The sequence below is a fragment of the Typha latifolia genome, chromosome 9 (genome assembly GCF_019914945.1).
Source record: "Typha latifolia isolate L0001 chromosome 9, TyphaL0001v2, whole genome shotgun sequence".
Lineage (NCBI taxonomy): Eukaryota > Viridiplantae > Streptophyta > Magnoliopsida > Poales > Typhaceae > Typha > Typha latifolia.
The window spans coordinates 2,652,610-2,679,667 of NC_133094.1; the positions used below are offsets into that span (position 1 = coordinate 2,652,610).

Sequence of the window (27,058 nt, forward strand, 5' to 3'; positions counted from 1 at the left end):
GATCTCATGCGTCGAACCTAGGTTGGATTCGAGTCCGGTGTACTTGGAATTTGACTCATGGACGCATAATTGAGTGCGGATTCAACTGACCAACTTCCCCATGTATATAGACTATATAGTGATCATCTTCTTGCTGAATTCTCATGCATCTAGTATTCATTTTTGGCCATTTAAACACACTATTCCAACTGAGACTTCACTAATTCTCAAACCATTTTATAACCATACTCATCTAAGATCTGTCATTATTACATTATAGAACAGCAAGCTTCTATAAAACTAAAGGTCCTCCTTGGTTAAGAAGGAGACATGCTAAAGCATCAGAGTTCTCTTGGTTCTAAATGGCATGATGGGTGCCCTCGTATTGTGTTATAAATGACAGCCATGCATTGAACATTGCATACCACATCCAATCATGTATTACTTTCCCAAAAATATTACAAGAAAGAGGACCACTTGGATTTAGGAACAAAGTTACAGAAAGTAGAGGATAGCACAAATGGAAGTCTGGAATCCTCCACCATGAGTGGAGTTTTAAGTACAGCAGCCCCACAATGGTCCCCATCTTATTTCTAATCCACCACCTTCAGGTACTCCTGGGCTTGATGTCTGCACAAAGCCACACCAGAATTTATGTACTGTGATGCCTTCCAAATTCCCAATTTTTTTCCTTTCCTACAAGGGGATAGAACCCTTTCCCCATTCCAATTTTACAATAGCTCCTGTATAACAGTAACAACATAATTTTGAACGTTATCAAACACATCAGAAGCCGGCCCATCCAGCTGGTTGGTTGGATCCCATTTTCTTAGTCTCGTTCCGGCCATCTCCGAACCGCAGAGAAGTGCTCCTAGGATCTGTAGCCTTGGCTATCTCTGAACCTGAAGGAAAAGCCTTAAAGCTATCCTGCTCAAAGCCCCACGATTCAGTTGTGGAACTTGCGCTGGCTTGTGCAGTTGAAACTTTGTTGCTATTGGTTGTTCGAACAGTACGAACTGATCTGGGATGGGTGCTCTTTGTTGTTGTCTGCACTTTCGGGTCCTCAACAAAGGCCGCCCATGGTTTTGGATCTGGGCTCGGTGTTGCAGGACTTGTTGTAAATAACCCCTGCTGGAGCTCATGCAGGGTTCCTTCAATCTTTTCCCTTGGCTGCTAGAACGAGCATTATATATGGCTGAGTTTAGCTTTGAAATGATCCTCAGTTGAAAATAATCAACAGGGTAGGAGTAGACATACCGGAGTGATCGACTGTGAGCTTGCAGGGGAAGTTTCGGTCTTAGAGATGTCTTTACTTGACAGTGGTGTTGTTGCTGCAGCAAGGGCACATTTCAGCTCCTGTAACTCCTGCCTCTGAGAGCTGCAAATGGAGGACAGCTTCTCATATTTGGATGCTATTTCTTCTTTCTCCAAGTTAGCTAGTTTCAATTCTTCTTTTAGACGATGAACTTCTGCTTCCAGCTCTTCCTCCCTTAGTTTATTAGTCTTATTCATATTACCAGCATTGCTTCCAGAACCAATTTTACTGGTATCAAACTCAGCAACAAAGGTGTTGAAGGCTTTGTTCTGAGAGATAGCTTTGCCCTCGGGATTGATTGGCTTGGGTCCATGCTCTGAGCCGTTTGGTGAAAACCTTATTTCAAAGTCAGTTGAACTACCGCTAAATCCCTCAAATGAGTTTCCACGCATGCTCCCCTGCACAGGCTGTTCTCGTGGAGGGCTAGTTCTGTTCTGCTTGCTTTTATGAGCATGCTTGGATGTCATTTGGTTGATTGGTTCTTTATCAAAAATAGGTTCCTTGTCTTCTACAATGAGTGAATCCTGTGCATGTTGGGTTGACCAAAATGCACCTAAGGGAGCCCCACCCTCCTCAACCTTTGAAGTACTGTGAGATGATCTATTATATCGGATCTTTGGAGGCGATACACTCATAAGGTGATCTTGCATCGGCGGAGGCGGTGGACTCCTACGGGGGGCCAAAGAGGTCTTTTTGTTAACTCCTGCCACACACACTTTAGCATGTCAAAATTATGAAAATTGTGTTTTGATACAAAACTTTCTTTGAGAAAATCAAGCACAAAAACTTAACCAAAAGTTTTGCTTTCTGAGCCTACATTATCTAGGGAAGGTGAAACATATATGTAGCTCATCTTTTTTATCTATTTCCTAATACTTGCACTAAATCAGTTGGCCATAAACCACAATGCAGTGTTAATACGATAGTTCATGTCATTACAGCTACATAACATGTCATTTTCAAACCTTCATCTCGTACATCTGATTTTGTTGGGTGCATATCAAAAGCTGAAGCAGATGGAGACCCATCTGGTAAGTTCCTCTGCAGTTCCACAGGTAGTAATTCATTGACACGGAACCAAACCTGTTATAACAAAAGTTTTAAAACAGAAAATAAGGCTAGCTTTTTTGCACCTCGTGGCCATCATATCCATAAAACTTTTAAATTAAAACTGAACTATATTCACAAAGGTGAATAGACAAGCAAAGCCTTTGCCTGCGTAATATCTGGTCTGGAATCTGGAGAACTTTCAAGCATGTCTTTGATCAGATTCGTAATTGAAGAACTGTACTTTGGCAAGTCGGGGATACGATAATTTCCATTGAGAATCTGAAGCTTTGACTCACCATCAAATGCTAATTTTAGGTAGCAGATTCTGAATAAAAGACATCCAAGGGCCTGCAGAAAAGAACAAGACATGTATTACATTTTATCGACTGGAAGAAATAAAACAAATAATAGAAATATTAGTTGCATCTGCTGTCTCAAAAATAATCAGCCAAAATATCTTCAATTATGACAGAATTACTAAAATGGTTGATGAAAACAGAAATTTAGGCCTATAGAGAAGTCAGCTTACCCAGATGTCTACTTTCTCACTAATAAACTCCTTCCTGTACAGATCCCACATCTATGACCAAGACCATAAATTGCATTAGCATTGCCAACAAGCATGCGTCAATGATAAACTATAAAAGGAACAAGAAAGGGATGTTTTCTTGTTAAACCTCAGGGGCTCTATACGCAGGAGTTGTATGCTTTCTGATATTGTCCTCTTCAATGCCCATTTCTTCAGGCCTGTCAAAGCACTTATGGTTGGTTGAGGTACTACCAAAGTCGCACAATTTCCAAGCCCCATCAGCTCCAAGCAGAACATTTTCAGCTTTAAGGTCTCTGCCCAAGGAGATAGATATCTAAGTGATGACATGTCTATCAGGAAAGAAGCTAAAAATATTATGTGTTGCTTATATCCATGACACGAGAGATAATAATGTGAGTTCCATTCAGTCACATATAAGCACAAATTACTTGATTTTTAAAGGCGGTTAGGAGATAGGGATTTCAGCTGAGTGTTTGTAATATGATTGATTGATTAATAGATATCAGGTAATAATATTCATTGCATTAATAATGCACCACCTCATCACACAAATAACACAAACTCTGTCGAGACGAACCTATGAACCTGATCAGTAGGTTGGCATATACAAGGAATTTACCTGTGAGCAATAGGTGGCGACTGGCAATGCATGGCAAACACTGCATTGCAAACATCTCGGAAAATTAAAAATATCTGCTTCTCCTCAAAATATCCTGCCCCTCTGCTCTCTAGCACTGTAACTAATGACTTCTCACAGAACTCCATTACAAGCAGTGCTTCCTTTGTCCGACCCATGTCCAAGATAGCATGAGCAACAAGCGTGACGACATTGGGATGTCCTTTAAGTGATTTCATCACTGAAATCTCCTTCATCACCAGACCCATTGATTCCCCATCCTGAATAATCACATGCTTGAGAGCATACTGCTTAGATGAATCTACCAGATCTCGGGCACTGTAGACACAAGAAAATCCCCCTTCAGCAATTACATCCCGGACGTGCACCTTGATGTTTCCGACATCGATAGTGCGGCCCTCTAGGCCAGCATGCTCTTTCGGCATGAACTGCTTGAACCTCCACATAATCACAAAATTCGCACTAACCCAGCCAAAATAACCCTAACTACTTGAGATCTACTGTTTCCAAACCTTAAAATTGTTCACGAATTGTATAAACAAAGTCTACACCACTATGATATCATATGTTTGCTATCTCTTCTATAATGAGGAGTTCATAATTCGTGTAAAAGTTGTAACTTTCCTGTAACTTTCCTATCTGCAAATTATGAGCTATGCATCAACAAGATCATAGAAGCTGGGCTACCTGACTAGCAAAATTATGGAAAAAGTAACAGCCTTTTTTTTTCAAAAATCAACATGAACTCCTTGATCTCCTCACAGTTTTTAGCCTGCCCACAACTTGACTATTCTCACAATCTCACTCGCGTCAAGATCAAATCGCACAACGAGCAGCTTTAACTTCGTTGAGCAGAAACGAACAGATCTATCATCAAGCAATCGACTTTATATCAAAATGCTATCGGAAACAAGTAAATCCTACAGATTCCTTGAGAAAAAAAAAACGGATCTCGAGCTCCAAACTCCGACGCGAAGGAGATCACGCACTAATTCTAGGAAGCGTTACGCACCCCCCGAGATCTGGAGCTCGATTGGAGGGATTAGTTCTCCGATCTGCGACCACCCACGAGATTGGAGGCGCTCCCAATTGATTAGAGAAAAGGCGAAATCCTGAAGATTTGGAGCTTCGCTCACCGGAGAGAGGAAAGAAAAGGGAGCCAAAGTTACCCTTTTTCTTTTCATTGTTTCGTCTCTCCTCCTTTTAACTTCTACGAGCCTACCCAAGATCACGTGCAATGCGCATGATGATAGAATCACCGTAGCTAATGAGACCCTGGAAATCTGGAACAGAGAGCAAGCCCGAATGTGGTCATGAACAGTTGGGCCAGGTTTGAACATTTTTGAAAATATGTTTAAGTTTAATATAAATTAGATTATAATATAAGAAATTTCTTTATACGAATAAATTTATTTATAATTCAAATAACTTATATAAGTTTAAATAATCAGTGCCATTCGAATTAAGAAACTATTTAATAAATGAGTTGTGTTGTGTTGTGTTGACTTAATCATGACAAGGATTTGATTAGGCTAATGATCTTATTCATATTAAACAATTTAAACAGTGAAAATAGGTATTTAGTATTGATAAATATGTATAAAATAATCTAAGTGTTTTTATACATGTTTATAAGCATATAAGATTTGGACTGAAACAAGTTTTAGAGAAGATAAGTCACCGTGTTTACACCAAGTTCAAATGCGGACTGAGCCGTTCACACATACAGAGTTGGTGCTTTAGCCGTTCTAACACACTCAAGTTATAACGTTCTTGCATCAATAAGGTTCGTCTCTTCTTTAACACACCAAACTTTTGTCTTAAGAGTAGTCTAGATAAATAATCAATCTCGAGGGCTTCTGAGACTGAAAATCAATTATGGGAAGCAGTGAATCGCGAGTTATAGCAAGCAAAACTAAGTGAAACAAAATCACGGAGATAAACAAGTTATTTTATAAATCACTCATATAACTACTACAAGTTTAGTTGTTGATTATGATTCGAGTTTGGATTCGTCTTTTTTTTATTTCAGTAGAAATCTTGATGTTCATCTTTAATTTACTTTTTAATATTTATTCCGCATATTTATTTAAGCAAATGGTTGAAATTATTGCCTAGAGTTTATACATACATGTGTCTAAATTTTTTTTAATAAATTTATTTACACAAAGTAGGCAAGCAAATTCACTTAGCTTTCATAGTAAGATAACATTGAGTCATCTTATGACTATCATGCCAACTACATATAATCAATCTAAGACTTGCATAAAAAATTTTAGAGAGAAGTTGGTAACGAGTATGAAAATTTGTTATTTGTAGCCAGTAGATTAAGATTATAAATTTAAGAAAGGTATCGAAGTATTTATTATTATATATATCAAATTGCTAAAGTGGGTAAGGATCAGGAGGAACAGAAACATCCACAACCCCTCTAACATCTGAACGACATTATTCATGGCAGGCCTCAGTGATGGCTCCTCATGGATGCACCAAAAGGCCACCATCACAAACCTCTCCACCGTCCACATCTCCGCCGCTGCCTCCTCGTCGCCCTCCACCAAGACCTCCATCCTCCTTCCTCTCATGCAGTCGTAAGCCCAGAACGTGAGCACCGCCGCCGCCTCGTCCTCCGCATCCTGCTCTAAATTTTTCCTACAACATACCAACTCCAACAACATGACGCCGAAGCTATACACGTCCACCTTCGCGGTGATCGCCGAGTTTCTGAACCACTCTGCCGCGACGTACCCCCTCGTCCCCCTGATGCCGGTGTTCGTGCGCGTCTGATCGGGGCGGAGGAGCTTTGCGAGTCCGAAATCCGATATCCTCGGGACGAAGTCGTCGTCTAGAAGTATGTTGCCGGGCTTTATGTCGCAGTGGATGATCTGGGCGCAGCACTCTTCGTGCAAGTATTGGAGTCCTTTCGCTATTCCTATGGCTATCTTGACTCTCAGGCTCCAACTAGGCCTTGGGCTTGTGCGCAGGAATTCGGTGAGAGATCCGTTGCTCATGTATTCGTAGACCAACATCCGATGCGTCCCTTCGTTGCAAAATCCGAGCAATTTGACTAAGTTTCTGTGGTGGGTCTGCCCGATCGATCTCACCTCATTGGTGAACTCCTTCTCTGTGTCTTTAAGCAGCCGGTCCAATCTCTTCACTGCGATGGGGTTCTGGGATTTGGAGTTATATGCAAGAAGAATCCCTTTGTAGACCGTGCCAAATGCTCCACTGCCCAATTCATCCTCGAACCCATTCGTGGCATCCTCGAGCTCTTTGTAGGTGAAAGCTCTTAGATTGTTCAACCCTGACATGTTCGGATCGTGGTGAAGTTGCATATAGTTCTGCTTGGAATTACGGTATCCCAAGACTAATGCCACAATGGCGACTAAGAAGACTAAGTTGAGGAATCCAGAGCTGCCAAGGAGAGCAGCGATGACGAGAACTGAGCTGTGATCCTTCTTCACGACGGTAATTGCAGAATTGGGCTGTTGTTGTAGTAATAATGAGGAATTGCTTTTGACCACCTTGATCAATGCCTTCCCTCCTACATAACTCCCTTGCCTTCCATTCGACAGCGGCAGCCGCTTCTTCCAGCAATCCACTCCACGAAAGATCGCCACCGCGCAGTAGCAATCATCCAAGCAGTATTGTCTACATGAATTCATAATAAATGTGTTAATATTTATCAAATGTAAACTTATCAGTAATTCGTATACAAATCCTGTTAAACAACTTAATTTGCATATACAAGTTCATATGCAAATTCTAAGTTGTTAGATTTTAATATTCACTGACAACAAAATACCTGCACGTATTCTCATCGATCGGCGTGTAGTGCTCGTAATCCGCGTCAGGCCAGTCGGTGTTCGCCATCTCCACCAGCTCGAACTCGCCGGACTCATCGAAGTCGCACTGCTGAGCCGGGAAATCGGGCTTGCATCCCAAGTACTCCCGCCCGGCGTCGAAGAACGAGTAGTCCTGGGGGCACTCGCAGCTCAGCCTCGTCTGGTCGCCGGCGTTCGAGTTGCAGTACGCGTTCAAACCGCAAGCGCCGCCGCCGTTATCCGTCAGGATCGCACGGCATCCGTCGGACGGCAGGTTGCTCGCTGCCGACCAGTTATTACCCAAGCTTCCATTGATAGGATTTTTGGGATAAATATAGATACGAAAGACGCCGTCCGGGTCGAGTGTGGCGCGTTGGTGGAATCGGCTAGTAGAGTAAGTGGTACTCACGAGTTGTAACTCAGTATTGTCGGTACTATTTTGGAGCGCGTAGTAGAGAGACCCGGACGAGTTGAAGACGAGTTGGGTTCCGGTGTTGGTGCCCGTGGACCAATAAGCCTTGTAGTAGTTACCGGTAGGGATCGAGACGGGGCAAATTACCAAATTGCCATCGTTCTGGGCCACGAGAGCGAACTGGCCGAACGAGAAGTCCGAGTCGGTTAGCTTGGACCGGAGACTGGACCCCTGGGCCAACGACTGGCCCGGGAGGAGCGTATCCGTCGGAGAGTCAAAGCTCTGCCATAGAAGAGTGTCGTCGGCGCCGAAGAGGACCGCATTGCCGGAATCGAGGAGGGACACGTGGGTGGCGCCGGTTGCTCCGGGGTTCCAGGACTCCGAACCGGTCGGGTCGCTGAGGGAGAGCTGCCCGGTCAGTGTGAGGAGGAGGGTGGACCGGGCGGGGACTTGGACCGGACCGGTAGAGTTCGTGGCGAACCAGACGACGGCGGTCGATGACGTGGCGTTGAAGTAGACGGCGAGGAGGAAGAGGGAGGAGTTGGAGTTGGGGAGCGGGTAGAAGCCGAAGGCGAAGTCGCCGGAGGGGGAGGAGAAGGCGGCGTTGGGGCCAACTGGGCTTAGGGTGGAGCCGCCCGCCGTGAGGTTGGCGTAGGTTTTGGTTGTTGCTGCTAATGGCAGTAGGAACGGGAGGAGGAAGAGGATCATTTCTTTCGTTCTCGATCTCGTACTGTGGTTTCTTGGGTTGGAGTGTTTGATTAATTTGGGGATTAGATTTCTAGATTTTGCATGGATTAAGAATTTTAGGACATGCTTCGACGACTTTGAAGTCAACTTTTGGTCAAACGAGTGGTTCGTATCCCTGGAGTCAAAATGGGGTGTGGTTAAGACTTTAAAGACACGCTTCACGTTCCACGCACTTAAAGAAACACAAATACCCTTAATGCATTTCTTCCGATGCCATAATCCCTTTTGTAGACTCTTCAAAATGCTTCCCTCTCCCCCAGCTGGGCAGCTCTTAGATTCAACTCGGACATGGTTGGATCATGCATGGTGAAGCTTCGTCTTGGCATAACGGAAGGCCAAGGGCAAAGCCGCAATGGTGATTGTGATTGAGACATAGCATTCACTTTCTTGTTTGCTTTAAATTTAAGAACCAATGAATTAGACAATTAGTTTAGAAACCCTCTAATTTGATTAAGTAACTAAACATTAAATTTATTCAGACTAATTAATCGAGTTCGAAGCTTAGCCTCAGAACAACAAATCGAGTTCGAAGCTTAGCCTCAGAACAACAAAGACATTAATATTTTTATTATTCTAAACTAATAGTTAAAGAAAATAATAGCTAGATAAATTCTATTATCCTATTTCTATTTATTATCTTATTCCATAAAAATGAATGAGGAGTTCCTGGTAAAATTGGACAATAGATAATAATAAAACTCCGATGCCCCTAACTCTTAGATTCAACTCTGACATTGTTGGATCATGCATGGTGATTGGTGAAGCTTCAACAGAATGCCAAGCCGAAAGCCACAACGGCGATTAAGAAGACAAAAGTTGAGGAATTAATCCAAAGAATACCAACCATGAAGAGCTGCGATGACGAGAACTGAAGTTGGAGCTCAAACTCGCTCGACTCATCGACGTCGCACCGGCACCGCTGCGCTGCCCGGAAATCCGGGCTTGCATCCCAACTACTTCTACGGGCACTCGCAGCTCATCCTCGTCGGGTTGCCGGCGTTCACTCACTGCCCTCTGCCGCGTAGATCGATATATCACACCGCATGCAACGGCTGGCATGTTGCTCACCGCCGACAACTTGCTACCCCAACTTCCATTGCTAGAATCTTTAGGGTATATACAGAGGAGGAAGACGCCGGCCGACGGCCGTCCGGGTCAATTGTGGCGCATTGGTGGAACTCACTTGAAATTTGGTAACTAGTTAACATGTATTCTCACTGTTAGATATTAGATGAAATTTGATAACTAGTTAATAGGTATATTCTCACTGTTAGATTGAGATTCAATGGTTAGATCTTTAGTTCCATAAATTTACTGAGCTGGGCTCTTAACGAGATTGACTTAGTTTGCTAAGCCAAATGAGCCGAATACCAGTTAGAATTTCAATTCATTTTTTTTAATCCTTATCTCATGTTTGAGTTTGATAAATTCACTCTGTTCAGTTTATTAACACTCAAACTCTTTAGTCTCCTCTTTCAGCTTCTCTCTCTCTCCTCTCTTAAATTCAACACTGGACCATACGAGAGATCTTTTTTAGTTCCTTCACTCTCCTTGGCTATAGAGGCGATATCTCGCGAGCAAATTGTCGAGCCATCATTCTCTCTTATCTACCTTAAATCTATCATGACTTATTTTGGAACCTCTATTATACTCAACATGTTAAGTCTCTATAAATTTGCCCTGTATTTGAAATCTTATGAGTGAGCTATAATGCTTTTAATATTTTAGTCAGATTCTACCTGAATTAAGATTGGGTGGTTGAGTTTTCTTATTTTTATAATTTATTAAATATGTAACACAAAATGTAGTTTGGTCGTTCTGAACGAGCTATAATGCTTATAACATAAATAAATAAATAAATATATACTAAATTTATCATGCATAAATACTTTTTTTCATTTTGGAATGAATTCTTTTTATTTAGAAATAACTCTTACTCTTTTGTGATTATATTTTTCTGTCAATATCACAAGTTGGCATGCAAAAATTGTAATAGGATCTTAGAGGTCAAAAGATAAAGGTGATGGAATAAGCAAACCTCCTAGTGGATGGTCCAACCCACAGAATAAGGAATAAGGATTTCTCCCACCAATGGCCATCTATATTGACCACCTGTGTCTCACTCTCCAAGATAAGAAGGGCAATGCGAGAGTAATAGATCCTCTACTACAGTTAGCATAGCAAAGAGCTTGCATTATTGCCACCAAGAGCAGGCATGGATTTATTCCTCCACAGAATAAGGAAGGATGAGCATAGTGAAAAGATAACAATATTCTAAAATCTTGATGATTCTAGATAATAATGCCAAGCTCTCCGGGGCACTCTATTCTCTTTCGAGTCGTGATTATAACTATATATATATATATATAGGTTCATTGATCTTATGTATCTGACAACTAATTCTATTCCTTCGAATAAGCGATTTAGTATTATGAGAACTTGCCACTTGGCAAGTATTATTAAAGGATTTGAAGGTTAGGATGAACCCCAACTCAACTAACGAAAAGAAAATTCTTAATAAAGACATTATTTTACATGAAGCAAATGTTTTAAAGAAGAAAAGAAGAAGAGAAAAATAGAATCTGTTCTTATTCTTTACCTTTAAACTAATGATGTATTCAGATTTTCATTATCCTGTAGCCCAGCATCAACATCTAGTTAAATCACCAACCAAAGAGGCCTCAGATTTTCAGAGTTAGAATTAAGTGCAGGTCAATCCTATGCAAGTGAGATGCGTGCTTCAATCACGCACATCCTACAATTTCTATCATGTCTATTTGAATCCTACTTACCATGATTAAAGATGTTTGATTCTGGTGATCAATGTATTGGTGAACATTCATCTAGATTGGCTCGCAATCAATTTGCAACTACACTTCTATGAAGCTCTTCCTCCTGTCCCATATTGGGTCTCCTCTTTTTTTCTTTTTTTTTCTCCTCCATCTCACTGTCTATTTTGTTTTCCCCCTTTTTTACTTCTTGTCTTTGTCCAGCCAAGTTTTTCTTCTTCATCTTAATTCACTGGTCATAACTATATATATAAATTATTTAAGAGTTAGAAAATTAGATATGAATTAGACAAATGTTCAATAATCTTTACTAAAATTTGTCGAGATCTACTCCAAATAATCATGCTGCTAAGTTACTCTTTTAAATTAACCGTGCCTCCATTAATTGAGCTATTGAGTTAAGCCATCGAACTACTAAATAATTTTTTTCACGCTAATTATTTAGGGTTGGAGTTGATTTCATTAAACTCTTTGATCATAGAGAATAGTACATAATTAAATATATTAATAAATTCAGAGCCGAGCCAATCGAGTAGAAACATGTATCCTTTTTAAAGTCTCAAAAGAGTGTTTACTTAGAAATTAAAGAACGAAGAAGGCCGTCCTCTTCAATGTTCAGTACAAAGAATCCAAAGGGCTCTCTACTTTGTTTATTTATTCATCTAGGGTTCATCCAAGAAGTGACAACATAATGTCAATTGCTATGTTCGTCGTTTAAGTTCTCCATTCTTTATTATAAGTCTATCCTTTGTTTATTCCCCATCGCACTTTAGCCGCATCAATACACCTCATGCTTTGTTTCCATTTCGATTTGTGTTTGTTGGTTGTTACTCGATCTTCTTTTTATTTATTTATTTATTTATTATTTGTCAGGCTTGTTACTCAATACTTAATCTTATCCTTTTGTTGGGCAATGGCATCATTTTATCTCTCTAGCTTATATTCTCTCTTGATGTGTTGAGTGCTCCTTTAATATAATTAGTGATATATAGCTTTGTTTAACATGGTTACATGGGCCAAATTATATATATATATATATATATATATATAATTGAAGCTGAAAAAATAATAATCAGAAAACAATCCCTTCTATCTTTGGATCTATCACCAGTTTACCACTATTTCTTGTGGTAGTACTATTGAAGGTTCTAAACGAAGTATTTCCTCCAATCTTATCTAATATTCCCATCTCAATCCCAAAGAGAATCTTTGGGCATGCAAGAGGTCCCAAGCTATGAGATTGTGATCTGAAGTTAACTTTTGAGAGCAAGTGTGCTCATCAAGGTGACAATCTTCCTCTGCTAAGTGGATCCCCAAGATTATGTACAAGTGACAAGTTTGGTGATGGTGGTTCCCACATTTATTTATCCCAACACTTGTCCTTTTATGTCATCATCATCCAAGCACATGTATATTGAAATCTTCACCCAACTCTAGTCTCTAGGGCAGAGTCTAGAGACTGTTGGCTAGAGTTATGCAGGAGAGAGTGGTTCATGTTCTTAAGAATCCAAAGGCAAATGTCTAATAATTTTGGTTCGGATTCGGATTCGGAGTTTTAGAATGTATCATATTAATATTTTATGATTATATATATATATATATATGCGTGTGTGTGTGTGCGCCCGCGCGAGTGCACGCACGCATTTGAGCAGCAAGGATAAAATTAGAGTATGCAAGGAGGAATGTGTCAAAACCCTAGAATTTATCTTCCTATTTTAGAATAGTGAAACTAGTGGATTAGTCTCCACATCAAACCTCAGATGTGGGTAAATTTGGGTGTCAATGAAAAGATATCTTAAGTGAGTGTAGGAGGCTCTTACTAATTTCAACATGAGGAGGGTATTACCTATCATTTGACTCTACATCATTTTGCATTGGTTGATTTAGAAGTCTAATTGTCTTTGTCTGCAAGGGAGATTCCATGATTTTTGCTCCTTGGTAGGATTTCAGTGACCTAAGGCTAAAGCCCCCATTTTATCAAATGATACTTTTTCAAAAGATATTATTGCATAGAATGACACAGTTGTAGAAAAATAAGATATCAAATATAAACAATTAGGCATGTAAATTTTCTCTACATGTTTGAATGGAATAATAATAATAAAAAAAAAATAATCTCATTCTCATCCTGAGAACTGGAAGCAGCCTCTTTTATAACATGGAAGTCATTATCTACATTGTTTTTGTCTTCATTATAACTGGATGCAGAACCAAAAGGAAGGTGCACTTCAACTTGGTGAAAGCACCAAAGAAGCTCTTTTTTCCACCTACTTCTCTTCTGATCTGGTTGGCATACTTGGATCTTATCACCTGCATGTTTCTAATTAAAACTGAAGCCTTGCAGCTCCCTGAAGGCAATGTTTCATTCTTCATTACTCTGCAAGTTGGATAGCAAGTCCTCAGCCAAGTACCACCATGTTTTTTTTTTTTTTAATTTCCACCTCTCTCCTTTTCTGTTCTAGTACTCACCTCATGCTTAGAGATTCTTCCAACTATTTGCAAGTTTTGGCTCTATCCATCTTAGGAACAAGTAAAACTTCTATTATTCTCATCTTGTGTGCGAAGGTTTTTGGAATATAAGGCACACTAGAAGCTTAGAATTCTTTGCAGAAGCGTCGGCTGCTTGCCTTCCTGCAAAAAGTAGATGCATGAGTCCTCTTCTTTCTGAAGTTGCTGAAAGCTTTGTAGTATAAGAACTTGGTTCTTGGAAGTTCATTGCTGCTTGTAGGTTTAGTATTAAGGAGCCCAAGGTTACTTCAATGAACACTAGGAAGGTTGGATTCCATGATCATAACTATGAATCATTAGATGATTCTTCCTTAAAACTTCAGAAGCTTTCGTGCGAAACATTCAGCTCTAGGCAGGTGCAGACTGCAGGGATTCCTCCAAAGTATTGCCCAAACTACTCTAATTCATTCTTGTCCTCCAAGGAAAGAGGTCTCATGCCTACTGAATTGTGTGGTAATGCTATAGACTGTGTTGGGTCATCATCTTCTGCCTTTTATGCCGCAGAATGGTTGATGGGAATTCCTCAGGTTGAATACCAACTAGGTGCAATCCCGTGGAGCTCTTCTCAAACAAAATTCAATAGGTCAAGTGATTCATACTTATACGATAACTCATTGAAAGCTTATGATCTTTCAAGAGAAAGACTAGAACCTAGAAATTTTGGAGATGCTCATCGGAATGAGCTTCGATCATTTCCTCAAAGCAAGGAAGCAGGCCAGGATTCTGCCTTTATGTCAAGTCTGTTGGGGTCGTGGCAATGTGTTCGTGATCCTTATGTAAGCACCTCGATTTCCTTCATTGATTTGTCTTCTGATTAATGGAATTATCTATTTATTTCTTGCTAATTAATTTGCAAAAGGTTGGATGTGATCCACTGCACTCTTTGGTGGAAAATGAAAATTTTCAGTTTCACAAGGAGAAAAAATTAGCCATGACTCCAGTGTGTGTCCCCCTTACTCCTACTGGTGCTTCATCTGGTTCACTAGTGCCCAATAAAACAAGGATCAGGTGGACTCCGGATCTCCACGAGCAGTTTGTGGAATGCGTAAATCACCTCGGTGGTGCAGAGAGTAAGTATCATGCATCTGAATGTCTGAAATGATTATGATTTGATTTTTTTTTTCCTGTCGAGGTTAAACACAAGTTAGCTACTGGTTTACAGAGGCAACTCCAAAAGGAATTCTAAAGCTGATGAATTCAGATGGTCTTACCATATACCACATCAAGAGCCATTTGCAGGTATATCAATTGGAATACTTTTGGCATGATTATTCCACTTGAGGACTAATCTAGCTGCTTTTATGGGTTGCAGAAGTATCGTATTGCGAAGTACATGCCAGAGTCAAGTGAAGGTAATATAATTTTTCATCTTGCTCTGAAAATAGTTCCAAGTCTTGAAATGCATTCTAAGCTTAATTGCAGAGTATCTATTCCTTAAAAGATTGCCAGATAAAAGATCCTGCAAATTGTTTGCAGGATTGTTCATCTATTGATGTTGATACTGCAAATCGTTTGCATCATGTTATTGATAAAACTCTTCGGTATGTTAACATTCTGAGGGAAGTAGGAAATCAACTGTGCCAATTGCATTGAGTGCTGCAGAGTTTGACCCTATCACCTTTTATGCAAAATTACTGAAGCACAATAATACTTATGCACTACTAGATACATTTATCGCTCTTTTCAATATAAAGTGGTGCATTTTGGATTTAAATATGAAATAAATGAGTTCTTTGTCAAAAGCATTCTTGTATATGCACTTAACTGCAGTGGTAAGAAACAAGAGCAAGACACTGGTCTTCTCATGGTCATATCATAATTACTGAGTATATGATTCCATGGGATCTGTCAACAACCGGAGAATCCATGATAGACTTCTAGTAGAAGTCTATAAATGCTGAGTAGAAGTCTTCTACTCTTGCCAATGTTGTTTGTTGTACATGATAACCTTATAATCTATAGTAACAGGTACCCAATCCTGGGTACATTTTACGCATTGAATCCTTCAGATTTATGACAAATTTTGGTAGTGGATTAGTCAAATCTGCACGCTTAAACATAAGGTTTCGATCAAAATAGAAAATTCAGAAACAGCTCTTATATTCTTTTTTTCAGGTATCAGCCTGCACATCCTACTGAACTAAGGCCTTTCTTTATGTTCCTACCAAGAAAAGCAAATTAGAGCTAAATAATTTTAATATATTCTCCAATTCTATTTCCTGATTTCCCTCGTAGTTTACTCTGGAATTCTGATTTTTGAGAAGGTAGAGGAGCACTACGACATTAGTTCTTTTATATCGAAACAGGTAAAACTATCCTCGTATTGATATCAAATAATTAGACATGCTAAACATTTTTTTTTCTTACATTGTATATGAAGAATTATTATCTACTAGATAAGTGCAATGCTGCTTTCTCACCATTGCAGTTTTATATTACAAGACGGTCTACGGTAATGTTGCAAGAGATGCAACTAGTAGGATACGATAGGCATGTGAACAAGCAAAATAAGAGTAAGAACTAGTTCTGCAATGTCTAGGAAAGCTTGAACTAGGAACAGACGAAAACATTTAAATGCTTTTCAATTTTTTTTTTTCTCTTCTGCTTAGTTTTCATACATGCAATATTTCATTGAGAATTAATTTCAGTAAAGGATTTCTGTGAATTATTCTCATCCCAGTTGATTATTTCTTGACATTACAGGCAGATTAGAGAAAAGAGTCCCTACCAATGACATGCAACACCTTGATTCGAAAAAGTATCTCTTACTTATCCCACTTCTTGTAGATTAGCTAACATAAAAGTTTATTTTTTTTCTATATAATTGGTTGTCTTCCTGCAGTGGCATGCATATTACAGAAGCTCTGCAGATTCAACTAGATGTCCAAAGGCGTCTTCACGAGCAGCTAGAGGTATAATTCTCAACCTAATTATACGATCAACACTCAAAGGCGTCTTCTTTGCCAATGATGCGATGATTCAACTCCTTCTGTTTAATGTTCAGATACAAAGAAATCTGCAGTTAAGGATAGAAGCACAAGGGAAAAAGCTTCAGCAAATGTTTGAACAACACCTTAAGACAAGCGGGAGCTTATTTGAACCTGAGAACTCAAACATCCTCTTACCAGACGAACAGCAGCTAAATCTTGATGATATTCCAATATTAGACGTCGAAATTGGTTGCGACGACACCAAGTTCCCGTCGAAGATTAGTTAAGGTTTGATGTTTCGTGACATAGAAGACTAGATGTGAACTCTTGGATTATCTCTATTGGTTCTATTGCTAACAAATCAAATGGAGTGCAATGCAAAGCGTCTCCTTTAGCTGATCACTGTCCCATTCTTGAAATTATGTTTTGTAGATGGGTGTAATTTGAAAAAATTTCGGACCTCAAGTAAAATTCGCAATTTTCAGAAATACAGAATATAAAAGGTATAATTACATCTAGATCCCTTAAATGGTTCCCGTTTCTAAGTAGTTTTTTTTAATTAAAAAAATGATGTGCTGCTTATTTGTATCGAAAATCATCGAAAATCTATTTGGTTTTTGATTTTGCGAGGTTGGGTCATCTTTTGCTTTCCGCACTCGAGGTTTTTTACACTATAAGAGAGAGAAATGACTCCATATTTATCTTCTTCATCTTCTACTTTATATACTGTAGCTAATTCTTTTTCTTCATCTTCTACTTTATATGCTGTAGTTAATTCTTTTTCTTTATCTTCTTCTTCTAATGCTCATTTTTCTATCTTTTTTTTTTCTATATAAGTCTCTAGTCACTCTTTAATTAATAAAACAAATATGAGATAGTTGTGATAAAATTAGGATTAGTTAAATAATAAAAAATATAACTCTGAATTATTATTATTATTATTTATTTTTATATAAATTTTAATGGTTAAATATATAAGAGATTATGTCCAAAATCACGTAGAATTAGAATTAAGTAAAGACAAATTTCGTATTTAAACTACGAAATTTTAGTTCTTCACATTTTCGAAAGAATACTCAAAATATAATTATTTAATGTCTAAAAATTGTAAAATTAATTGAATAAAATACGTAACATCGTGATATATAACTTTTGTATTCGTAATTTTTTTATTAAAAAAATGATACGTTGCTTCCTAGGGATTAAAAAAAAGAAGAGCAAAGTGATAGTAGAATGGGAGGGAGTGCATGTGAAAATGAGAAATAATTCAGGGTCTTATGTAGTCATTCTAATAGTAAATTACCGAAACGCCCTTAGCCCGGAAGATTCCGATTCCTGTCCTGTTGTTCTCATCCAGTTCGGAATCGATTCGCTTCCCGTTCCGGACGTTCTTCGCACGTGGAGCGGCCCCATTGGCTGGCGCGATTTCCCGCGGCCCACTTCCGATCTTCCTACGGTTACCGGCATCTCATCTCACAACCAAACCCTAACCCTAACCCAACTTCTTGCTCTTTCTTAGCTCCCAAAATGGCGGTTCTTGGATTCTGCACAGCCTCATCTCCCCCAAGGTAATCTCCTGCAATTTAACGGGAAAAAAGGACGGCAAAATTTTCATCTCTTTTCGTTATAGTATCACCTCGATTTGCTACTAGGAAGCATTAGAATCATAAATGAAACTTCTAGGACTGCAGAGCCATAACTGTTGAAATCGTCAAGATTTTGGTCCCTTTATGCTAGAAGAGATGCAAAAGTCCCTAAAGTTTCCTACATTATGAATTGTTTAAGTGAGATTTTTTTACAAATTTGAACTCTATCTACTGGAAAACAATGAGAAGAACTCTCATATTAACCTACTCTTGAATTGATAATGATGGTCTATACTTTTTAAGCAATCACTTCATAAGGAATTGAGCTTAATTGGTTGAGAGAAGTACTACTACCTGTACTTTCAATTGTGATAAATGATTTCCAAATTGTTATGATAATTGTAGCCTTTTGTTTTTTTATCGCTTTCAGAAGTACCTGGGCAGCTTTTAGAGTCAACCCACTGAAAGTTGCTAATGGTAAATTACATCACAAGAAAATTGCCGTGATCAGAGCTGAAGTAGATTTCGTGAATGGAGAGGAAGCAAAAAGGCTTGTTGTTGAAGAGGGTTACACCGTGTTGGATGTTCGAGACAAAACGCAGTATGAAAGGGCACACATAAAGTCATGTTACCATGCACCTCTCTTTGTGGAGAACAATGACAACGATATAAGTAACATATTGTTGTTTCTTTTGGAAAATTCTGTACTTGGGCCCAAGCTTGATATCGAACATTTCTTTCTAAATGGTTGTTCGCAATGTGCAGGCACAATTGTGAAGCGAACTGTCCACAACAACTTCTCCGGATTGTTTTTTGGGATAGCATTTACCAAACCCAACCCAGATTTTATTAAATCTATAAAGGAGAAGTTCTCTACAGGCAGCAAATTGTTGGTTGTTTGCCAGGAAGGACTTAGGTTAGTTAGTCTATCGATGAGTCTACCTACTTCCTTTGTCCTTTTTGGTACTGAACATTCTGAATAACTTTAGTTTGTTATCTTAGTATAGTAATATTTCTTGAACACAGTTCTGCTGCATTTTCTTATCTTTTCCTAATTTATGACTTATCTATTCCTGCTGATGTTCCATATGATTCATGTGGTGGATGCTCAATTGCCTTTCACAGTAAGTGGTACTCTAGTAGTATATTTCATCTTGAAATTAGATGATACGGTTTGAGCTTCGCTTAACTGCATAACAAGCCAACCTTCAGCATGGCCTGTCTGACATGTTCTGCTTTTCAAACAGCACATTGCAGTGCAATACTCAAAACTACTTTTGGAAGAAGTTTTCATATGAATAAGTAGAATCTGTCAATCGTTCTTTTTTTCATTCTTCTTTCATTTTCTCATAACGTCCTTGATTCACATATGCAGTAAAAGTGCTCACAGAATGTGTTATCATGTTACACTTAAACCTCCTGTTGCAAATCTAGTCCTCAAAGTCAGACACATGAATTAGCTATAAAAGAATCTCGCTTACATTCTTCTTTGCTCTGACTTCAGAGAGAAGGCTCATCTTTAGAGAATCTTCCTCTTTAGATGAACTAATTTCTTAAAACTCTTAATGTGGTTACCTGATGCTGAAGGTCTACTGCAGCTGCTAATAAGCTAGAGAAAGAAGGGTTCCAAAATGTATCATGCATTGCTTCTGGTCTTCAGTCACTCAAACCAGGCAATTCTTCCCTGACAATAAGTTCCTCTTCTAATAGTAAAATAATATCTGAATTCATTGTTGGTAATTCTTCATGTATACAGGTACATTTGAATCTGAGGGGAAAACTGAACTGCAAAATGCCGGCAAGGCTGGTCTTGTGACTGTCCAAGGGAAGATTTCAGCTGTACTTGGGACAGTCTTGATATGTAAGATGTCTATTTGGCAAATTTTCTTTAATAGAATCAAAATCTTCAACATTTTTCTATTTCTACTGTTGATGAAGAAAGTTAATTTTTTGGCCTCCATCTTCTTCCTTGACATTCATCTGCAGGTGCCTATCTTTTCATAACTTTTTTCCCTGACCAAGCCGAGAAGCTACTTCAGATGAGCCCCGCAAGTTAACACTCAAGAGTTCATTATTGTACTGCATCCTCACACAAATTGTTGTCTGTGATTCTACGGTGAAACCTATTATTGGAAGAACAGTGGTTGTCTTTCAGGTACAGGACATACTTAACTGAGTTGGATACATATCTTTGGACATAATGAGAATAATTTTATATATCAATAGATGAATACTAACAAGGATGCATAATTTTCTATTTGCTGCAGGTTGAAGATGTGACTGAGATCTTTTATGGGCCTACGAGGATCCACGAAGAGTAATCAAAATTTAGGTCTATATCTTGGCAGAGCCTAATTGAGTAAAGCATGCCTTGCTTAGAGAAAAGACAACATCACCATACTTGTATCGGCTTAAATCTACACTTGTTTTATTTTCTCTCCTTTGATTATGTCTTTGAATGTCTACTTGTTCTTCTCCATTAATTCGAACTTCCATTAGCATATGATGACAGAGAGTAATCTGTAATCCTCATGTTATATTGTTTCTTCTTGGGTTGTACTATTATTTAGCTAATGCTGAACAGATCCATCTTTTATTAGAATAGATGCATCTAATTGGTTTGATCACATTATCTTCTGTTCTTCATGTAAATTTGCTACTTGTACCAATCCCAAACTTAGGATTGATGCAGTTATGCCCTTAATTAGTCTTAAAGTTATGGGTTAATTACACCTAGACCCATAGGTCCCCTCACCCTCCTACATAAAATGTCAAATAATTATTTACCCTCTTATCTCCCTTTCTTTTATCTAAACAAATATAAAACAGTTCTCTGAGCATCTAACATTAATCACCTACTGGTTCGTAATAAAAAAAATTAAATAGACAATAAAAGAAAGAATTATTTGACAGATTTTATTAAGAATAATTAGAAGTAACTATCCCTAAGACCATTTGCCGTTTTTGGCCTTGCTTACTCTAAATCCGGCGTCGTTCTAGACGACTTACTCGTAGCCGGTAATCAACTAACTGTTTACGGTGACGAGACACAAACACACTGCCGACTTCAGTTTTACCGTATGACGTAAGCATCCGTACAGATCTGTTCTTGATGGGTAGGCGGCCCATGCCGTCATGCGAGATCTCTTCTTGGCAAGAGTTGGAGAAAAATCTCGCCATTTCCTTGCAAAGGTTAGATTCGATTGCCCTCTCCTTAGCCGCATTTCGGGTGTTATCTGCTGGGGTTTTCGGATTTTTCGTAGCTTTTCTCCTCGATCCGCAATCTACGCAGTCTTTTCAAGTTCAAGAAATGGTCGGATTTGATGCATCTTTTCGTTCCTTAGTAATGCTTAGTTATATCTTCGTTAAGCATTTAATGAGATTCAAACTGTTCGTAATTTAATCTAGTTCCTCTCGATACTTATCTGATCGAAGTGCGTTAACGATGTTTCCTTTTTGACAATGGACTTTTGTTAGTTAATGTCTGTTCTCTTTGGATAATACGATTAAAAATCCTTTTTTTTTGGGGTGTAAAACAAGGGGATTATGTTTTGAGCCTATTGCTGTATAATTCCTGCACTCAAGGTATCACTTTCTAAAAGAAAATTGGTTGGATTTTGTCTTTGAATAGCTGTGTTAGGCACTATTAAGTTTTCTTTTCTATGTGAAATTTACTAGAAGTTTATCATTTTGTAGTTGTATAATATTTGCAAATTTTAATAGGTGTGTTGATATCAAATTTGAGGAAATATGGCTGCTTCAGATTCGGTGCTCCCCACAATTGCAATAATTGGTGCAGGAATCTTTGTCCGAACACAATATATTCCTCGGTTAAGAGAGATTGCTGATATTGTGGTTGTAAAAGCAATCTGGAGCCGCACTGAGGTATATGATTTTTTGTGAATGCGTTTTCTTAATTTGCAGTAGTTGATTGAAGACATGACAAGTTAAGTCACTTTATGTTATATTGTGTCCTTTCTAGGAGTCTGCAAAAGCCGCTGTAGAACTTGCACAAGATTTTGCACCTAACGTAGAAACTAAATGGGGTGATTCAGGGCTAGAAGATATAATTAAAGATAGTTCCATTGATGGAGTTGCAATTGTTCTTGCTGGGCAAGTACAGGTTTGAGAATCTGAATTCATTTTTGAGTAGCTGTGCACTTGTATGCTTCCATAATTCCTCTGCTGTAGGTTTTCTACCAATTTGTTAACTATATTTAGATGTAGCTCACTAGAAGGGACTCTATTTAGTTTGATCATCTTCCATTTATCCCTCCATCACCAGAAATCTCTTTTATGCCTTTCTTGCCCATGCAAGAAATTGTTTAGAAAAAGAGACATTCAATGTTTAAGCCTTACTGACCGTCACGGATAAGGAAGTCTTCATGATATGTGGTCTTGCATTCCACTCTAAATGTGCTTTAGTTCCTCAACCATGTAAGTTTCTTCTAATATTCCATCTATATTAGAGAAACCCTAGTAAAAGAAGGTTAAGTTCAGAGATAACTATATCTTGTGTCGTTGTATCCTTTGTACTTTTGGGATTTGTTAGAAGTTCATGGTTATTCTCCAGTTCTCCCTTTCATTTCACTGCTCTTCAACGCAATAATGTAATTTCCTTTATCTCAATATGGCAGTTTTCCAACTGCTAGCAAATTCATAGTTCTGAAACTAGGTTGCTACCAACTTGCAGGTTGATATGTCCCTAAGGATGCTACAGGCAGGAAAGCATGTTATTCAAGGTAAGAAGGAAGTAAATGAAGTCAATATTGATAATGAAAACTTTGCTTGTTATCACGAAATGGTTATAAATACCATCCCGATTCTCACAAAAAGAATAAAGTTTTTTTTATATGGTAATTATAGGTTTTCCTTGTATGCCTCTCTCTCTCTCTTTTTTTTTTCTTTCTCAAACACTACAAATTCATTATTGTTAATGAGCTTCTAATTTGTTTTCATCATCTGCATGGCTGATAACGATGGTGAAGAGAAACCTGCTGCTGGATGTAAGTGCCTTCTAGCTCGCTCTTGTAAATTGGATACAAGAACCTGGGTTGTATTAGTTGCAACCCTTTCAATATCATTCTACATATATGCTTACTTTACTCTCAATAAAATTCTCCTCATAAACAGTTAAATTAGGAAAGCAAGCTCTTTACTGTCCCTTTTCCATTTAATATTTGTAACATCTTGTATTGAATTCTTGTCTGTCAGACCATAAAACTGATTCTTCATTTGTGCAGCTGCTAATCTTCAGTAGTGTATTTCTATTCTATGTTTCTTTGCTTCCATTGGAGGTTATGATTTGTGCTCCATAAGAGCTTCTTAGGGTACTAGGCTGTTGTGTTCTCTGTATAAGGTGTGTTGACCCAAAAATTTATGCCTTCGGTGCCTGTTGTCTACTTCTTTAGCTGTTTCTCACTTGTGCGCACAGGGTTTTGCTGATTGGTGACCTATAATGGGCTTTGGGTGCCAACTGCACTCCTACCAGACAGAACAAATTTAGGGGACAAGGAGCAAAATTATATATTGGAAGTAACTAGATTAGTCTATGATTGTCATATGATGTCGCTGAGATGTTCTAAACTATAGATCTAAGAGTTATAAAAGGTATATGTTTCTTGTGTTATCAACCATCACAACCAGGCAACTAATCAATTTTGTTATTGAATCATCAGCTACTACTGAGGCAGAAACAGCACTGTCATGCTACAGTTCCCTTCCTAACCTTTTTACCTACAAGCCAATTTGGGCTGTTGCAGAAAATTATCGTTTTGAACCTGCATTTGTGGAGGTATCTGCTTTCCAGTATAGTTAATTGTGAACTCTGTTTTTATGTGGTATATCCTAAAGTTTTCCTTACAGTCCAGAAAGTTGATGAATGATATTGGTGATATGATGAATATCCAAGTTATTGTTGAAGGATCAATGAACAGTTCAAATCCTTACTTCTCAAGCTCTTGGAGGCGAAATTTTTTTGTAAGGAATTAACTAAGAAAATTTCTGTTCATTTGTTTTGGTCTATTATCTACTTTTTTACTGCAGTAGGCAATTAAATGAATAAATTCTATGATTTTTTTAATCTGTAACTCTCTTTTCACCATAGACGGTAGGATGATTTGCTGCAAATTAGCACAAGTAGATATTTTTTGTAATACTAATTCCTGAAAACCAACTATGAAGCATGTGATATCAATTTTATCCCAAATGCATAAATACAAACATGGCAGTAATCTCATGAAACATCAAATGGACAAAATTCATGCAATGTTTATTAGAAGTAGAACTGTATTAGTCTTGTGCTTCCACATAATACACTTAATGTTTCATGACTGCACAAATGAGACAAGAATACTTGGCTGCAGTTGCATTAAATTACTTGATCAATTAAAGACCTATTTTTTGCTTTTATGTGTAGCTGCCATGAGTCACTTACTCAGGTACCAAATTGCACAAGGAAAACATCTAGTCTCTGTTGCAAGCAGTTACTAACAAAAGTTTATCTAGTCGTATCAGGTTGCTGAACATTTGTTATGGTCCTTACGGGTCATCTTGGACTCAATATGTTTAAACTTACACAAGGACTATACTTGCAGGGAGGTTTCATTCTTGACATGGGGGTGCACTTTATTGCTGGATTGAGAATGGTAAGCTATTGTGCTGCTTTGAGTTTCAGTGTTCCTTATTGGTGGTGTGCTCTTTCTGATGGTTCTGCTGGTGGCATAAAATATGAGACTTTTGGAAGGTGTTCTAGTTCTTCTAGAAAGTTCACTAGGCAGTAGATTTCACAGATGATCCAGATCAACAGGTGAGAAGTGTAGGAAACTGACAGCAATAGTTCTTGCTGCAAATGCATGGAGAAGCACAGTTTCAGGCTTAGACAAAACTGATCAGAAGGAAATGATGCAAGAATTGTTATTTGCCTATCAATAAATTGTATTAAGTTGGGTCACGACCACTTAGTCGAGGTTATATGGGATAATATTAGTTTCACTTTAAAGGTTCAGATGACAAAGGTAGTCTATCATTCTAGTCCATTGAGATTCACCTAGAACTCAATTAAACACCTATATTGATGTTCTGATAATGCTCAAGTATAATAGTTCTGTATTCATTTTGGCTCAAAGTTATACTCGCAGGAATTGTCTGAAAGCAAATTAAAATATGCATTATTTCCTACATTAAACCTACTAACCTTTTGAGTCTTAAACAGCTTGTTGGATGTGAGATTGCAACAGTATCAGCTATCTCACGTCATGTGGATATGACTTTGCCTCCACCCGATAATTTATGTGCTCTTTTGTAAGTTTTCGCAGCATGCAGTTACTAGACGAATTTGTCAAAGTAATGATATATTATGCATTTCTAACGAACTGGTTTTGCAGCCAACTAGAAAATGGTTGTGCTGGGGTCTTCTTGATGGCAGTCTCCTCAAGATCACCAAAGGTGCATTAATTGACTGTTTACAGAGTGCTTAGCATTAACAAATTCATGCCATCTTCCTTATTCATGAAAATTTGCCAAGTTTGTACACCTTCATCACTATATTGGCATTCACAGATATACTGGCGGGTGGATGGGTCAAAGGGCACAGTGCAAGTAGAACGTGGGAATGAAAATGGGAGGCATGGATACTCAGTAAGGCAGATCAGAGTGTTCATTGAATTTATATTTCTTATTTAAATCACTGAACCAATTTTAACAATAAGACTGCTGTTAATATGTGGTCCATGTATGACCTTTCACAAATGACTCGTGCTGCTATTTCAGGTACTATATTTTGCAGAAGATGGCAAATGTGAAAAAACCTTCTATTCATTCAGTGGAGTAAATGAAGAATTGAAGGCATTTGTTCAGGACATTTCACAAGCTAACAAGAAGGTATGTTCTCCTTTATGTACTTCTTGGACCTATGACCGAGTTTTGTTTTCCTTTTAGTTGTTTGAAGACAAGGCCAGATTCATCTAATAATATCTAAGAGAACAATCTCAGAATCTCATCATTCTATGCCAACAATTGGATTGCCCTACTATTCTCTTTTCTGTCATGCAGGATGGGCTAATCGGCCACAAAGCTGAACCCCGGAGCTCTTATATTGAGGGTGCACGCGATGTTGCTGTTTTAGAAGCTATGCTTGAATCAAGCACTAACCAAGGAGCCACAGTCAATGTGAAAAAATTCTGAACCATTCAACGAGTACAATTCTTATTGTTCTTTCTTTTTCTGTGAAGCTAGATTCTTTTCTATGGATATCATGGATTAGTCCAGATAAAACTTATACTATGTAACTATAATTGACTTTTCATTAAATGATACGCAATCAAGATATAGCTCTTGATCTTTTTGACTGTAGTTTAATCGAAAGATGGCCTATTTCCAGTACATTGCAAGTAACTTCAGATGCAATTCCATGCCTGCTCTATATAATTGACTGTGTCCAAACTGAAATCCTCTGATTCTAACCCTAATGCTGTTGGTGTTGTTGATAAGTTGAAAACAGGAGTGAAAGTCATCTTAGTAGTAAAAAGAAAAGTTAGGATATTCTTTGGCAGAAGCTAATCAGAGGTAGGTTTTTTTTTTAGTACTTTTCTTATTAGCACTTGGATTATTTAATTCTATGAGCATCTTCCTCCTATCATGTCTTTTATTAAATGGGATACTCTCTTTATAGCACATGGAGCATATGTGATGGGACAATTATACAGGGAGTTGAGATTTTGTCACGGTCCAA

General features: G+C 38.3%; 5 protein-coding genes across 9 annotated transcripts; 3 read left to right on the forward strand and 2 right to left on the reverse strand.

Moving 5' to 3' along the window:
- Positions 1–389: 389 nt before the first annotated feature.
- Positions 390–4,709, reverse strand: LOC140795308 (actin-regulating kinase PRK1-like). Its single transcript, XM_073147806.1, has 7 exons — positions 3,514–4,709; positions 3,022–3,187; positions 2,874–2,924; positions 2,510–2,692; positions 2,260–2,377; positions 1,237–1,997; positions 390–1,149 (listed from the first exon to the last, which is right to left on the reverse strand). Exons 1-7 carry the CDS (start codon positions 3,975–3,977, stop codon positions 766–768), a joined length of 2,127 nt encoding a protein of 708 aa, XP_073003907.1. The 5' UTR covers positions 3,978–4,709; the 3' UTR covers positions 390–765.
- Positions 4,710–5,864: 1,155 nt separating this feature from the next.
- Positions 5,865–8,532, reverse strand: LOC140795033 (G-type lectin S-receptor-like serine/threonine-protein kinase LECRK4). Its single transcript, XM_073147389.1, has 2 exons — positions 7,337–8,532; positions 5,865–7,182 (listed from the first exon to the last, which is right to left on the reverse strand). The coding sequence occupies exons 1-2, from the start codon at positions 8,473–8,475 to the stop codon at positions 5,865–5,867; spliced, it is 2,457 nt and encodes an 818-aa protein (XP_073003490.1). The 5' UTR covers positions 8,476–8,532.
- A 4,956-nt stretch (positions 8,533–13,488) lies between these two features.
- LOC140795252 (myb family transcription factor RLI1) lies at positions 13,489–17,140 on the forward strand. 4 transcript variants are annotated; one of them, XM_073147719.1, is made up of 8 exons: positions 13,489–13,589; positions 14,316–14,587; positions 14,671–14,881; positions 14,974–15,050; positions 15,124–15,163; positions 16,515–16,569; positions 16,654–16,723; positions 16,816–17,140. In XM_073147719.1, the coding sequence occupies exons 2-8, from the start codon at positions 14,324–14,326 to the stop codon at positions 17,026–17,028; spliced, it is 930 nt and encodes a 309-aa protein (XP_073003820.1). In that variant the 5' UTR covers positions 13,489–13,589; positions 14,316–14,323; the 3' UTR covers positions 17,029–17,140. The 4 variants fall into 4 exon arrangements, with proteins under 4 accessions (XP_073003820.1, XP_073003818.1, XP_073003819.1 ...); XM_073147718.1 differs by lacking the exon at positions 13,489–13,589 and adding an exon at positions 13,924–14,240; XM_073147717.1 differs by having other exon boundaries at positions 13,527–14,587; positions 14,719–14,881.
- A 951-nt stretch (positions 17,141–18,091) lies between these two features.
- On the forward strand, positions 18,092–20,954 carry LOC140794666 (rhodanese-like domain-containing protein 9, chloroplastic). The gene is made up of 7 exons (XM_073146791.1): positions 18,092–18,309; positions 18,758–18,999; positions 19,093–19,243; positions 19,915–20,000; positions 20,084–20,188; positions 20,314–20,482; positions 20,595–20,954. The coding sequence occupies exons 1-6, from the start codon at positions 18,269–18,271 to the stop codon at positions 20,382–20,384; spliced, it is 696 nt and encodes a 231-aa protein (XP_073002892.1). The 5' UTR covers positions 18,092–18,268; the 3' UTR covers positions 20,385–20,482; positions 20,595–20,954.
- A 430-nt stretch (positions 20,955–21,384) lies between these two features.
- LOC140795810 (dehydrogenase FPY6) lies at positions 21,385–26,721 on the forward strand. 2 transcript variants are annotated; one of them, XM_073148597.1, is made up of 13 exons: positions 21,386–21,519; positions 22,051–22,212; positions 22,310–22,450; positions 23,021–23,069; positions 23,316–23,333; positions 24,006–24,121; positions 24,193–24,306; positions 24,924–24,974; positions 25,541–25,629; positions 25,713–25,773; positions 25,888–25,965; positions 26,098–26,208; positions 26,380–26,721. In XM_073148597.1, the coding sequence occupies exons 2-13, from the start codon at positions 22,078–22,080 to the stop codon at positions 26,509–26,511; spliced, it is 1,095 nt and encodes a 364-aa protein (XP_073004698.1). In that variant the 5' UTR covers positions 21,386–21,519; positions 22,051–22,077; the 3' UTR covers positions 26,512–26,721. The 2 variants fall into 2 exon arrangements, with proteins under 2 accessions (XP_073004699.1, XP_073004698.1); XM_073148598.1 differs by lacking the exon at positions 22,310–22,450 and having other exon boundaries at positions 21,385–21,519.
- The last annotated feature ends 337 nt before the right edge of the window (positions 26,722–27,058 follow it).